Source organism: Xyrauchen texanus, chromosome 40 (assembly GCF_025860055.1).
Source record: "Xyrauchen texanus isolate HMW12.3.18 chromosome 40, RBS_HiC_50CHRs, whole genome shotgun sequence".
Lineage (NCBI taxonomy): Eukaryota > Metazoa > Chordata > Actinopteri > Cypriniformes > Catostomidae > Xyrauchen > Xyrauchen texanus.
This window is the reverse complement of record NC_068315.1, coordinates 18,858,155-18,874,135: the sequence shown is the minus strand read 5'-3', so window position 1 is coordinate 18,874,135 and position 15,981 is coordinate 18,858,155. Positions and strand designations below refer to the sequence as shown.

Genomic DNA, 15,981 nt, shown 5'->3' with positions numbered 1-15,981 from the left:
GAAATTAATTATAAATTAAATTTAACAATACCACAGTCGGTCAGGTCTATGGTTTTCTTGCAACCTGTCATCCAACTTGAAAAGAGCGTGTTTGAATTCTAACTTTTTTTTAAACGTGACGTGTGATTGAGGTAAACACCAGCAACTCTTGGGGTCATTGTATCGTTCGGCCAGTAGATGTCGCACTCGCCTTTAACCTTGCGCAGTGATTTCGCATATGGTGTTCGAGTTGTAAAGAATAACGATTTACAGTATTACCTAAATCATCATCAAAACATATGTATGTTAAATATTGCTAGGCTAGTCACGATTAACACCAATTGTACGTAAATGATAAAATGCAATTATATATAAGCAATTGGGACATACATGTGGCAATGCAAACCTCTGAACATAATGAGGATTTTATTGGATACATTGTTGGAAGAAAAATTCATAGCGCACCTTTCAGGAAGAGAATACACGGGGATGCGCGTGAGAGACGCTCGCGCGCGCTCACACATAGCTCAGCGCTTACTTGTGTCAAACACGTTCACAAGTATGCCATTGCGCTTTTGCGCTTCCACGAGCAGAAACTACAGAGATGATTGTACTTTTGATATCTTACATTTAATGGAATATATGTTCTTATCGGTGAGTACCTTCTCCGAATGCTTAGATGTGCTGCTGCTGCTGCTGCTGCTTATTTGTTGTATGTGAATCGCCTATCTTAAAAAATATCCAGACAGGTAGCCTGACAGGAAAGTTTTCATGAATCTGTAAGATTATTTTTAACGACCTCTTTACCGTTTTACGTTACTTTAACGTCCAATGGTGTATGGAACAACAAAGTTATACCCATTTGGATTACATAAGCGCTCTTAGGTTGTTTTATGAAGTAAAAGGTTTCCCATTGATCACAACTATTATTACTATAATCACAATTATTATTATTATTATTATTGTTATCTTTACAGATTATGTCAGTGTTTAGGTGTATTTACTCAGACAGTTTAAGAGCAGGTACAAATGCATATACACAACAATTAAACATGCATAAATCATGTTATGAGATTAATGTTTAAACTATACAATTATTAATATGGAAATATGAAATTAATCAAAATATGAAATAACTATTTTAAATATGAAACTAAATTATGAAATATATGCTATATCATGATAACAACAAAGTTTAAGGGTGCACTTATGCTGCATTTCGTTTACACAGAACCAAAGCAGCATAAGATTTGCCTTTGATACTAGGGGCTGAGGTGGGTCAGAGCAGGCATCATTTAGTCTGGCTTTTGTGTCTTAACACACAATTTTGAGCAGGCACAGAGCAGGCTTAACTTTGCTGTGTAAAGACGCCCTTAGTTGCATTTAAGAATGATGTAAATATAGCAAGAAATGTCTAAATATGTGCAATGTTCTTCATTAACTTGCCAAAGGTTTTCTCTAATGGACAGCTTTTACCTTAAAGTGTATTATTAGTATGGAGAACTTAGGAAATGTACAGTGCAGAATGTTAGTCAATAGAGTTTTAGTGATAATACAGCATTTCTGTTCATCCCCTAGGTTTCCTGTGTGATGTCTCTGGCTTTAAGGATGGCTTACACTTAGTGCATACTCACTGTTCAACTTCAAACATCTACTTTATGTAGAGTAAAACCTTAAACACAAAGTTTCCCCCCCTGTTCTGTCAAAGAGGAAAATATGATAAATTATTAAGCTAAATTTGAGAGAACGATATAGTCAACCAAAAGCCAAATCCACAGTTTTGTGAACAGAGAGGATCATGACATTGTGAGCCCAATTGCAACTTCTTCGGAAGCTGGACAAGAGCCATGGGCAAGGAGCAGGACCTTCTTCTAGCTGTGAAGAATGGAGACCTTCCCTCAGCTCATAAACTTCTGGCCAAGATCAAGACCAACCGAAGTAGTAAGTAGACTTGGTGCTGTTTTATAATATTTCTTCATATACCAGCTGGTAATTTGGCTTTGATGAGTTGTATGCACCATAGCAATGTTTTTTTTAGATGCTCGAAAATGTGGCAAACAAACTCATCGTCAAATGAATCAGAGAATTTGTTTTTGAGTACGTAAGCGATTGCCTAGATGTTAGAATAGTAATTTCAAAGCCTTTTGTTGTGTGCGATATTAAAATGTACCATTGCTGACTCAAATTTTGAGCATCTGAGCTGTATCTATCAACTGTGGCAATAACCTTAGGCTAAGTAACAGTGCCAAGTCTTCCTGTGTGACACCAAGCAACAGCTGCATCCTAACCCAAACTTAAATTGAAATCAACATTTCATAACCATTCCAGTCATGTGTGTACTAAGCTAGTTTATGTAAACACTGGATATGAACACAGGGTATCATAAGACATAAACTGGAGTTAAAGAAAGTAGTCTATTTCTCACTGGACAAAACAAATAGGTCAAAGGTCAGTCACACACCATGTCCGTACCGTGCACCTGCAGAGGATGTTCTCTGGACTGTTGGTAAGTCTTTCCCAAGCATATGGAGACTGCGTTGACTCGAGGCCAAACTGGGTGAGCTCCATGAGGTGCAGACAGTCAATGAACACCCCTGCAGCCCCGAATGGTTACAACTCAGCTTCAGGACATCATTCACAGTGTGAAATCTGGTTTACAGCTTGTAAACAACATGTTATTACTATTGAATGTGTTTCTGGTCTGTCAAAATGTCATATTGATCTCAATGATCTTCATGTTTGATGGCTAGTCCAATGGACCATTTTCACATGTGTTTCTGCCTTAATTTAGCAGAGTAGATTTTTTTTAGATTATTTAATAGACATTTATATCGATATACTTTGTCTGATATTACTGCTAAAATTCACAGCTCTCTCTTTTTCCCTTTTTGGAAAGTCATGAAAACGTAATAGTGGACTTTGCTTTGCTGTTGGAGCAAATAGGAGCTCAAAAATAATATTTGCAGCGGTCTCCCTTTCACCGCTATTGAAGTTCACCATATAGTTTATTTCCATGTTCAAGTGCTTTCATGTTCTAGACAATTTCTATACTACTGTAATCTTAAGCTGGCCATTTTCTATGATGATGCAAAGACCTTAGATTTTGTAGTGTCTGGGTCTCGCTTTGACTTCACAAAATAAGCCAAACCCAAAAGTCTTCCATTAAATTTTTATGAAAAATTCATCTCATTCACATTTTAGCTGGATAGCACTTCTTTGTGCCTGGATTATTGATGGAATCCTCTCTGTGCATTTTTCTGATATATTAATTGTATTGATGCAGTGACATTTAACAACCTCCTTCCAATTTGCCAAAATCTGGTATGTGCTTATCACAGCCCCCACCGGTCCTGTTACAAATCAGGGATAACCCATATGGTAAACTAACAGATTAACTTTACAGAGAACTGGATTTCAGCACACACTTCACTGTACCTTAACAATGTCACTCAGCTATTGTAGTTAATCCTTTTTTCTTTGTTATCACTTCCTTTGTCTCTTGTTCCCCCAAAATATAGTGTATAAATTACAACTGTAAAAGATCACCTCTGCAACACTTGAGGTTACTCAAAGTCAGTTAGTTCCTCATGTAAAGTATTGTCTTATAACTGTTTGTTTGACACAAGCATGTACAGGTTTTAATTGGTCTTGTTCATGACAGATGGGTCAGGCTACTCAGGCCTGCTTTGGAATCTGCTCAATGAGTTAATCCATGAGCGATGTTGTCAGTCATCGCTAGAACTGGTATAAACTAAGCCCGCTGTTACTTGAATTTAGCAGACAGGCCCTGCGTCTAAATGTCAGCTTTTTAATATTCATTGAAACGAGAGCTAATTAAAGGATGGACTGTATTATTAACAATATCTGTGAACATGCATACCTTTGTTATTTTTGGCTTAATTAGCTTACAAAACACAGGGCTACTGTAGAATATACAAATACAGTGCAGATTTGTCAGGCTGCGAGAACACACATCACTTTGACTGGATATGACTGAATCAGCTTTCTTTACCTTTGTTATTTAGTGTGAATAAAAAGGTTTACAGGGAAAAGGGGCTGTAACTGTTATAAATATGGGCATGAGCTCTTTTGTATTTACTCCACTTTTCAGCTTTGATCTTTCTCTTCTGCTCTGCCTCATTTCTGGTTTCATTGTTGATGCAATTGATAGTGAATATGTACAGGCTTCAAAAATCATAACAAACTTCACATTCTTCACTGGCTTGTTATACTATAAATTGGTACTGTACATTGCAAGTGTACTTCACTAATTCGTAAGCAGAAAGAAGACATTTAGCAACAAGCAAGCAGCACTTTGAACAATAAGCAGAGGCAATAGTCAGCCATTATTTCTGTGTAAAATGTTGTATCTAGCATTTTAAATATTATATTGTGCTTACACAGACTTGCCCCTTTTTGGAAGCCAGTTTTCTCACATAATGGTACAATACCCTGGATACATTTTTGACCACAGTCACCTAAAGATTCTAGATGTTGAAGCTGAATAATGATGAATAATGATAGTAGAAACACTTGCCATAATCTTTGGTATCGGCTTGATGATCTCTGATCACTAAGCTTCAGCTCATTCAGAATATATTTAGTATAGAATAGTTCACCCAAAAATGAAAATTTTCTCATAATTCACATATACTCATGCCATTCCATGCCATGTGTATGACTTTCTTTCTTCTGCTGAAAACAGATTTTTGGAAGAATATCTCAGCTCTACTGGTCCATACAATGCAAGTGAATGGGTACCAAAATTTTGAAGCTCCAAAAGCTAATAAAGGCAGCATAAAAGTTATCGATACTACTCTGGTGTTTAAATCCATGTCTTCAGAAACTATATGATACTGTAAGTGTGGGTGAGAAACGGATAAATATTTAAGTCCTTTTTTATCAATCTCCACTTTTTTTTTGCTTTTGGCGTTTCGTATTCTTCGTGCATATCGCCACCTACTGGGCAGGGCAGATAATTAGTAGTAAAAAAAGGACATAAATATTGATCTGGCTCTCATCCACTCCTATCATATCTCTTCTGAAGATATAGATTAAACTACTTAGTATGACATATTTTATGCTGCCTTAAAGGTGCATTTTGGAGCTTCACAATTTAGGTACCCATTCACTTGCATTGTGAGGACCTACAGTGCTGAAATATTTTTCAAAAACGTTTTTTTTTGTGTGTGTGTGTGTTAAGCAGAGGAAAGAAAGCCATACACTTCTGGGATATCATGAGGGTGAGTAAATTATTTTTTAATTTTTATTTTTTGGGTGAACTATACTTTTAAAGAAACTTTCAATGAATGGAAATTTTGCATTCATTATAGACATTTCATGCATGAGATTTCAAAAGTCCTCTTGCATCTGTGAGGCTTTCCAGGTGAATTTAAGGTTTATTGGATCTGACTGGTTCACACCAGGTTTGTTTACAGTCATCAGCGCCCAAACAATCTTACAAAGGTTGATGACAAAACCAGACTATGCAATATCTGCTTTCATTTAAATGATTTTATCTTTCTCCATAAGTAAGGGACTAGGATCAATCAGTGAAGTATGTCTTAAATAGCTTCTTCCTTGCTTCCTTTTTCATTATTGGCAAAAGAAAAAGACTGGTTCTGACCAATGTGGAAAATTGTATAATCATGAAAAATAGAAAAACGTTGTAAAAGGATCAATGGAAAGGTGGAGGTGAGAACCGGCTTGTCAGTATAAATAATAGTTTAATATAAAACGTAAAAAAAGACAAACACACACATGACGGACATGTCCGTTAACGATCTCTCTCTCCCGCACGATCCTCTGCAGTCGACCTTTATCCCTCTCGGGGGGCTTGATTAGCCTAATACGGGACCGGGTGTGTAGGATCACTACCCGGCCCTGCCCTCCGCCCTGCCACAAACATATTTATGTCTTTGTTTAATGGCCAAATATTATCAGTTTTTGTTTTTTAATCACAGAACATGTTATTTAGGTTATTTGGTGAAGTGTCCACAATGTGAGATTAATATCTTTAAAACAGATTTGTTTTTTTTAACCAGAGACATAAGACATTTTTTTTAAAGTGATTTTAGGTATGTGTAAAATCCAAATACATCCTTTGAATATGGATATTTTTGCATTTTGGTAGCATTTTTTACAACCAAATAAACTTTGCCTGCTATTACTTTTGAATTCAACCTTAAACTCAATTCTATTATAGTTTTAATTAAGTTTTCCATCCTTGGTTACATATTATCTTAGCACACCTCATGTGACTGAGGAAGCATATGATTTTTTTTTTTATTGTATTGATATACATTGATTATCGTTGAATACTGGCATATTGTTTGCCTGGTGTGGATAAGATCATTTGATTTGGGCTGCACAATTAATAGAAAAAATTTCTGCAATTACAATTACAGGTGCTGTAATGAATTAATCATAATCATAATTAACTACTCAATCTACTTCTGTTTTATCAAAAACAAACTCTGTTTTTAATTCAAATCTTATTAACATAAAAATAAACAGAATTACATGCTTTCTAAATTATAAATATATAAAATAAATCTGTTAAATATCCTTTTGACATCAGAGAGGAAACATCTTTTAGATGTATTGAAGATGAGTAACAGGCCATGCGACAAAACTAGAATGCTCCCATTATAATATATTAAAATAAAAGCAAAGAACAAATTAAGGAACAAATGAAAGAACTCAGTTTTCTGTATGTTTTGTTTAGTGTAGCTTACATATTTAGAATATTGCTTGCATTTGGCCATTTATTTATCGAAATTAAGAATCATGATTCCATTTTTATGGGAAATAATTGACAATAAGTTTTTGTCATAATCGTGCTATTCTGTAGAATTTATTTGTGAAACTATTTGTGTCAAAAGTGTTTTTCATTGCATTTCTTAGTATTTTTGTTTGCTCCTCCTGGTAGATTGTACATGTTACTTCAAATATACATTCAGCTACTGTCAACCTTGTGTGCAGTCATGTGACATAGCCCATGTTATGTAACTGTGTTTATCTCAGCTCATCCACAGACAGTGAGCTCAGACACCTTGAAAATTTCCATTTGTTTTGTTCTGGGAAGTTTTCATCATGAGACAGAACATTGTGAAAGAAATGAGCTGAGATGCAGTGTTTTTGAAAGTAATTCAGTAAATCTCTTTTCCTATTTATGTTATGGTAATTCCTTTTGAGCGCACTGTCAAAAAGGCTCATAGGATTGCAGTATTGTGATTGCTGGGTCTAGTGTGCCACACAGAAACAAGTTAAAAATCCACTTGGGTTAACATGAATAGTAAATTTGGCTAAATGGTGATTCCCTCACCAATTATTGCACCCTCCCTCACCCACACACTCTCCAATGGATTTATTGGTTGGTCATTTTTGTTGTCAGTTCATGCTAGAATTGGCTGCATTCCACTATTTTCAGTCATAATTTGATTTACTTAATACTATCAAAATAGTTTAATACAAAACAGAAGTTGCTCTTGGCAATTCTGGTTAAGGACATTTTCACAAATACACTTTCACTGACATTATCACTAATATTAAGCATGTCAAGTTCCTTAAACAACTCTGTCTGTCTGTCTGTCTGTCTGTCTGTCTGTCTGTCTGTCTATCTATCTATCTATCTATCTATCTGTTGATTCAACCTAAGATTCTCTCTCAGACATGCTCACATTCTTCAATTTCACTCTTTACCTGTATGTTGTTGTGTTTTTGAAGGCTTTTAGGGGCATTTCTGTTCATAAAGACATATGGAAATGTTCTTTCAAGCGTTAAACATCAACAGGCTCAATGACAATGACTTGTTTGATACTAGGTGTCCTTTACATTGGTTCATTATGCGTATTGTGTGTGGGTTTAGGGAGTGGTTGAACCCTGTGTTGTTACTGTGGCTCATTTCATTTGAGAGATGCCACCATTAGAAGCAGCGCTTCCATTCAACGAGAAAAGACCACTGTTGACAGACACAAAGAGTGTTTGTGTTTGCACGCACACTTTTGTGTGGATACTGCGAGCGAGGGTGGGAGACAGGGGCATATGTAGAAATAGAGAGATTGGGTGGGTGAGCCATGTCTGGAATGTTGTCTCATGTTGAAACTTAAACTCCTCTTGAAAGACCAATAACATACATTTTCCCTCCCCTGCAGCAATATGTAAAGTTCATAGCTCTATAGGCACCGTGCCCTCTGCCCGCTGGCCATGGCATGTAGTCCTCTGTGAGGTGGCTCTGTTGGAGCACAACAGTGCTTGTGATTAAGACTACTTAATCAGGAAGGAGCCAAAGGTATGGCTTAATTCCTCTCAGATCCACAGGAAATCAGTAGCTGCAATGTGATAAGTATACACCGTAAGCCTTCTTAGATTGGCCATAGTAGATGTAGACAGGCAGGATTCACACTGATCTTTGTAGGCCTACTTGCTACGGGTTGCTGCTGCTGCACATGCAAAAGCCTGTATTTATTTAACACAACAAAATTGCAAAAAAATTATGTTTGAGCATGGCCACCCTGCAAAAATTTAAATGTAAACCAGTATTTTTGTCATAAGCATCCTTACAACAAGATAAATGTACTTAATAAATGCATCTGAATAGATATATTATGGCTGCTACCCTAAAAATTAGCTTTGCCACACCAACTCAGATCCCACTCACGTCCTGGAGACGGTGGGCAACGGCTTAACCGATCCATGTTGTGCATGGTCCATATCAATGTTCTCCCCTGTCAGAAGGAATCATCCGTAAGACAACACTACTCAACCAGTACAAACTCACTGGATGGCACCCCTTACTCAACTTTTGCCATCCCTGGCAAAAAAATCCTGGACACGCCCTTGGTTTACACATGTTAATGCTTAATCTGCCTCATTAAGACTCACTAATCTCATTAAGTGAACATACATAATATACTCAAGATAATTTTTTTTAAATACAAGCCTTAACATCTTATGCACTTTAGCTTATGGGGAATTTATCTGATTTTAAGGATGTTCAGATATCTTTTACTGGAAATCAAGACAAAAATACTTGATTTCCAGTAGGGATGTGCACAAGTAATCGACTAATCGAGTTCTTGTACAGCACCAAGTAGCGTCATGGTTACTGATGTAACCTCCGTTCCCTGATGGAGGGAACGAGACGTTGTGTCGATGAGTTGACACTAGGGGTCACACTTGAGAGCCCAGATATCTCTGATCTTTGAGAAAAGGCCAATGGAAATTGGCGTGTGTGATTTGCATGCCATTCCCCCGGACATAAGGGTATAAAAGGAGTGCCGCTTGTAAACACACACTGGAAAAGCCAAAGACCTGGCCATTTCAGCGGTTGGTTCAGTGTTGTGGCAAAAGGGCCAGTGACTGTGTGCCCGTTGCACACGGCGCCCCAGCCTCACTGGGAGGCATCTGTCATAATCATGACTGAGCTGGAGACCTGGCCTAGGGGAACTCCTGCCCGTAGGGATGCTAGGTCTGGCGACACAACATCGAGTGAGTGACAGATAGGGAACTGACTTTTAAAATACTAAAATATCGCAAATTGGTTTGCCTGCCATAGGCCACGCTGAATTATACTGTGCCTTCCCTCTGAATCTCTCACCAAATCTTGCAGTTACAATTGAGTCATTGATGCATTGAGAAATGGAATTAGAGCTGAATTAATGCATATTGTTTATTTAATTTCTTTCCAAAAGAAATGCTAAATTTTTGAATTTAGCTTATTTTAAAACGTTTCTTGGTAATGTTTGTGAATTAAGCAAAATATAAATTTCACCTACATGCAAATTTTGGCTCCGCCCCCTCGTTTTCACGCTATTATGGAATGTTTGAAAAAAAAAAAAAAAAAAATCTAAACTAAACTAACTTATCCCAGGCCAATTGCCTGATTGGAACCAAACCAGTGCAGAAAGATTCTCTGGAGTACTAATATTAATAATTATCAAAAAAGTTTTAACTTTCAATTCATCATCGCAAATGTATGCCTAATGTACTTAGGGGGCGTGGCCACTTTTACTAAAACGGTTATAACTCTTGAATGGAATGAGATATCATCACCAAATTTAAAGCACTTATGTAGGTTGTCATTCTGAGGACATTTGTCTTATTAATTAATGAATACTTAATATCTGTTACATACAGTAGGTACTTAAAAGACCTTAAAGACTTGAACTCCATTAGTTGCTGCTTGCAGCTATATTTATATTTGATTTCATTAAGAGTTGACCATGATCATAAAAGGCAAGCATAAAGTGCTTAATTTGTTACACAATTTTATCGTTTAAGTGAGATGAGCTGCCATATTTTAGATGGCATTGATGAATGCCTTCACTGTCTGCTAACAGGTCACAGTTGGCAGGAAACAACAAATTACATTTTTTTTTCCTGATAAGTTTTTATCCAGAAGATGCGGGGGAAGAAATTAATTGCATCTTTATTGCTCCCACCATACTGGAGTGAACAAATATTATAGTTATAGTTGAAGTGTTGTCTGATTTGAACTGGAGCAGGAGAGAGGTTTTCTTTTAGTGAGGGTGATGGTGCTTAACTTTGATATTTGGTTTGCATACAGTATGAAAGTCTGTGTGCAAGTGAATGATTGTGTAGCAGGAGATGTGATGACATAGATAGACATTTAGGTGGGTGACATAAAAAAAGAAAAAAAAAGAAAAAATGTAGGTGGGTGACATAAAAATAAAAGAAAAAATGGGACAGGTGGCTTTGTGTGTACTGTCAGGTAAGTGAACTCTTTTTACATCTCTGGGGTTTCCTTTGATGATTATTTTCTTCATTCTTTGTCTTATACTGAGATGAGAGAGATGGGGAGGCTCAGATTGCCTTTTAAATGATGACACATCAGCGCTGTGTTGTTTAGGGGACAGACTTGTCTTCAGTCACTGACAGCTTGGACGCAGTCTCGTTCTGCATTCATCATTCTTCTCTTAGTGACCTAGATCACATTTTCCCTTTAGTGACAGGTGGAGCATACAGTATTTCAGGGTTTCATATTTGTAGAGATTTGCAGTGCTTGCGAGACAGTATTTCTCAAACATTCTGTATATTTTCTTCTTCTTAAAATTGTTAATCATTCAAACTTACATTGGAAGAATGTTTATCATATCTAACCAACAGTTAACACTATTATTTTACTGCCTTGCAAGTACTGGTATTACCTTCTGGAAATATTTGGTGGCCACTGTCTGACTATGAATGCCATAAACGTCTAACCCAAAATGATTACATAAAACAGAGGACACTTGCCATGGAGAAGTTTATTCAAGGAAGATATTCCTAATTTGGATAGTTTGGAGCCTGTATGGCTGGTAAGGCTATTTGGAAGGATAAAATAATGAGACCATCTGTAGACACAGGCTGATCTCTTTGAAGGAGATTCAGTTAAAGGAATAGTTCTTCCCAAATGAAAATTCTGCCATTATTTACCACAGCATTTTCCAAACAGGCATGCTGTTAGTGTTTCCATGGAATACAACTCTTTATGCATCTCTTTTCCATACAAGGATAGTACACAGCGATCATGGCTGTCAAGCTCCAGAATGTAAAAAAGGTTTATTTATGCACTATTTTTTGGAGCTTGATGGCTATGGTTACTATAAATTTGCATTGTATGGAAAAGAACTGTGCAAAAAATCTATTAAAAAGAAGCATATTGCATATGGGTGAGTAAATAATGACAAACTTGACATTTGTGGATGAACAAATCATTGTATGACCATTTTAAACAGCAATAAATAACTGACTTTTTTGATCAGTTATATGCTGAAAAAGCTATCATTGTTAAAGTCAAACGTGTAATTATTTACATATAAATGTTGTTAGTAATAATGCACATGACAAAGTAAACATACAGTAAGCCTATAAAGAATGTTTTGTAAATCTGGTACAAAATATCACACATAGCAGTCTCCCCCTGTGTTTGTTAGCACAAATTGCTTGTTGAAAGTTTTTAACATGTGCTATCTTGCCATAACAGCATTATGCCTCATACCTCTCTAATGGAGGGATCAGCAGCTGACTGATTTGTTGAAAATATCACATCATATCTTGACTTTTATTTCCATTTGTTTTTACAGAGATACTGGGCTCGACAAAGAGGCTGAATGTGAACTACCAAGACCAAGATGGGTGAGTTCTCTAATTTTCCACATGTCATGTGTGAATTACGATCGGTCTAAATTGTGGAGAAACTTTTCCTAATTTTGGTGTGTAGCTGAAGTTTCATGCAGTTTTACAAACCTACCGCAATTACAGTTGAATATCCACATAGTAAACTCTTTTGTGAATTAATCATGTTTACAAATGTTAAGGATCAGATCGGAAATCAAACAGAGCATATCAGACATTTTAGCTAAAACCTTGCTTAAAAAAGGATTTTAAAAACCTTTTTCACATTTACTGTACATACACCTTTGATTGATCAGATCATTTTGTGTTTTTCACAAGTTTAAATGCACTCTCTGAAATTGTGCTTTTCAGTCATGTTGACATCCATGCTTTTTTTTACTAGAAGGCAGTCTATGCTTTCTGATGAAGTGCCTTTATTCAATTCAAATACCATGAACAATCTTGTTGAAATGGAATTGTCAAAGAATAATTAATAGTGAACTGGATTTCTTTCTGTTTGGTTAAACAACACTTTCTTTAGAATTCTTTAGAAATTTGTGGTGGCCAATTCTGTCCCATTACCTTTCTGAAAGTCTCAGCACACATGTATGATTTTCTCACACTGGACAAATCTAAAGAATTGAAAATAAGACATTTTATATGTTGATATAACACATTTTTCCACTGAACGACAAATTATATTATTTGTTAAGAGGGAAATTCATAATGACCATACTAATTAAACATTCAACCAGAGATTTAATGCATGAACCAAAATTAAAAGTGAATTGTTTAGACTTTTCAGGACTTCCATTCTATGTAGGATGTCCCAATGAATTAAGTAACCTGTCTTTTTTTACTCTATACTGTATGCCTTGTGGCTACATACTGAAGACTTGGTCTCCTTTATGCCATGGCTTGTGTTTGTTTGCTGAGCTTAGCTGAGGCTTATTCTCCTTTTACAGTATGTTTGCATAGATTCTTTCCAAATATTCCATTAAAATGCTGTAACACCTACAGGATCTGTGCAAGCAAAAAATGATATAGTTCATAGATTCTTGACTAAAATACAAGGACTAAAGAATTATTTCTTTCCTTGTCACAAACTTTCATTTATTTATTTATTTTTCTTTGGACTAACTCAATGTTAGTCAAAGCAACATGACACGGTTTGATTTGTTTTTCCCATGGCTCTTTCCATGATTCCATTCTGCTTTGAGCTACTAGCACTGTTTGAAATCAAAGCTCAGTCTGTTAGAGAGCACCACAGACCCAAAACCTCTGATCACACATACAGTTCTGGACTGTGGCTCTGGGAGATGTTGTTTGGGGATGAAACGGATACATGTAAACATTACGTGCATCTGTGCACTGTGAGCACACAACCAATGTGCATTCACACAAGGTGAAAGAATGTGCAGAGTTTAAATATTATAATAACTTCTGGAATGGCTCTAACAAATTCATTTACTCAATTAAGGTTGATTAAAAGATGCAGCATCATGATGACAATTAAACCATTTACATTCTGTTGGTGAAACTATGGTAAGACACAATTAACAATGCAGGATATTAATAATACACTGACAATTTTTTAGAAGAAGAAATGATAGACAGAAGGTAGACAGACAGACAGACAGACAGACAGACATACAGACAGAAAGATTGATAGATAGACAGACAGATTAGCAGACAGAAAATAGATAGATAGATGGATGGATGGATGGATGGATGGATGTTCAAATGTTTAGACCATTGCTGTAAGCTTTCACCTCATGATGAGCAAGCATGTGCCACAGAGCTGGCAAAACCTGTGGTAAGCCAAACTGGAGTGACTGTTTCACCCCACAGAGTAAGGCACACTCTGCAAAGTAGTGGAATGCATGGTTATCATCCATGCAGGAAGGCACTGCTAAACCCAATGCATAAAAAAGCTTGTTTAGCCTTTGCCAAAAGTCATTTATTTTTGTATCTGATGGAATCCAAAATGCATGGCATCACACAGGGAGGAATACATTGGGAAGTGCATGTTACCCATAGTGATGTACAGTGGTGGCAAAGTTCTTATATGTGGATTTATGAGTGTTGAAGGTGTGGTGGAATTGTACTTCATCAATGGCATCATGAATTCACAGATGTACAGCAAAATCTTAAAGGAGACGATGCAACCCTTTCTCCCCACCCTGGGCTGTCGGGCACTTTGTTTTCAATGACAATGACCCTAAATATTATTCCAAAGCCACAGCTGCATTCCTATGGATAAACAAGATGGTATGTCACCCAACCTCAACCCTATTGGCACAAATTTTTGCCACCCTTTACTTAAGCAAAGCAGCCTAATTTAATTATTTTACAGCTATTGATAACATATCTTTCGAATTTGTTATTAAGTATTTGTTTAATAGATTTCAATTCTGTCATCTTTGCATGAATTGTACTATACATCTTTCTTTCTTCAGAACTTTAATAGTCAGAATTTAGAAATAGAAATGTATCTTTATGTTCAGAGGGGATGTGTTTATGCTGTGTACTGTAGATATGTAGATAGACAGATAGATAGATAGATAGATAGATAGATAAATAGATAGATAGATAGATAGATAGATAGATAGGTAATAGATGTAGATACAGAAACATTACAATTTCACAAACACATTAATTTCACACATTATTGTCAACTAAAAGTTTAGTTGACAATAAACTTGGCGGATGTTGTATATGGGAGTCCCATTAGTCTAGAGAGACAGAAGTGGCAGAAAGTTGAAATCGCATCTTGATGAAGTTGAGGGCAGAACAGTAGCATGAGTGCTATTTTGTGCTTTTCATGAGCAGCAGTAGAAGATCTGAGATATAGGCTCCCGAGGGACCCGCAGCTGAGGTGGAGGAAAAAACATTTAATTATTCATCAGTGCTACTGGCGTTGTTCGCTCTAGAACCCTGTCTTTCTTTCTTTCTTTCTTTCTTTCTTCCTCCAATCTTTGTGTGTTGCACTCTATAATTGATATTTTTTCTGGAGTCATGTTCCGTCATACACACTGGGTACTTCTTGTTTCTTAAATTGTGCATCCTCGTTTCTTCCCAAGCTCGTGACCCAGAAACCAACCAAAGTTCACCATTGTGAAGGGTTTATCAATTCTCTAAATGTAACGTGAAAAGTCAAGGATGGAGAACAGAGGAAGCCTACCGATAATGCTTGAGCAAGGAAGCACAGGTGCATCCTACAGGGAATAGTTTCAGTCGTAGCACCTGATGCATAAATTGTCCTCCCCATTCTCATGATCTGACACAACAGTTTTAATTCATGTTTTACCTTTATTGTCACATACTTTAATTGTGCATCTCGAATTATTATGAAAATATCAATGAACATTAATTTCAACAATATAACTTCAAGCACAGATGTGTATCACATTTTTGTGTTATATTCTTGTTTTTATTCATGTCATGATTTCTTGTCTTTTCACTGGTTTATGTTTTGTTATCTTGTTATTAGTTCTGTTTTCCCATTGGTTGTCATTATAGCCCTCATGTTGTCTTGGCCATTGTCGAGGATTTGACGTGTTGGATTTATTCATATTGCACATGGGATTTAATAAACTGCACTTGGGTTCTCACAACATCATCGTCTTCATCATCTCGTCTGCTTCTGCTCTGCCTGTCTACGTTACACTGCGCAGAGATGGCGCTTTGAAGTGATGAGTGAGTTAGCAGGACATTTCATTTTACAAATCCGTCTTGCTTCGATTCCTCCATCCTCATTTCCTTTCCTTGGATCCTTTCCTCATTTCATTCCTCAGCCAGTTAAGAAGCAAGGAAAGGAAGCAAGGATAGGAAACAAGGATGCACAATTTCAGAAATAAGAAGCACCCTTGATCATACTTC

The 15,981-nt window shown here is 36.5% G+C and overlaps 1 protein-coding gene across 3 annotated transcripts in view; it reads left to right on the top strand.

The window, feature by feature from the left end:
• Positions 1–537: 537 nt before the first annotated feature.
• LOC127633558 (caskin-2-like) overlaps positions 538–15,981 on the top strand; it is a 57,269-nt gene continuing 41,825 nt past the window's right edge. For all 3 annotated transcript variants that reach the window (XM_052112741.1, XM_052112740.1, XM_052112739.1), the window contains exons 1-3: positions 538–633; positions 1,558–1,920; positions 12,069–12,120. In XM_052112741.1, coding sequence (XP_051968701.1) covers positions 1,827–1,920; positions 12,069–12,120 — 146 coding nt within the window. In that variant the 5' untranslated portion in view covers positions 538–633; positions 1,558–1,826. The remainder of the gene's footprint in view (positions 634–1,557; positions 1,921–12,068; positions 12,121–15,981) is intronic.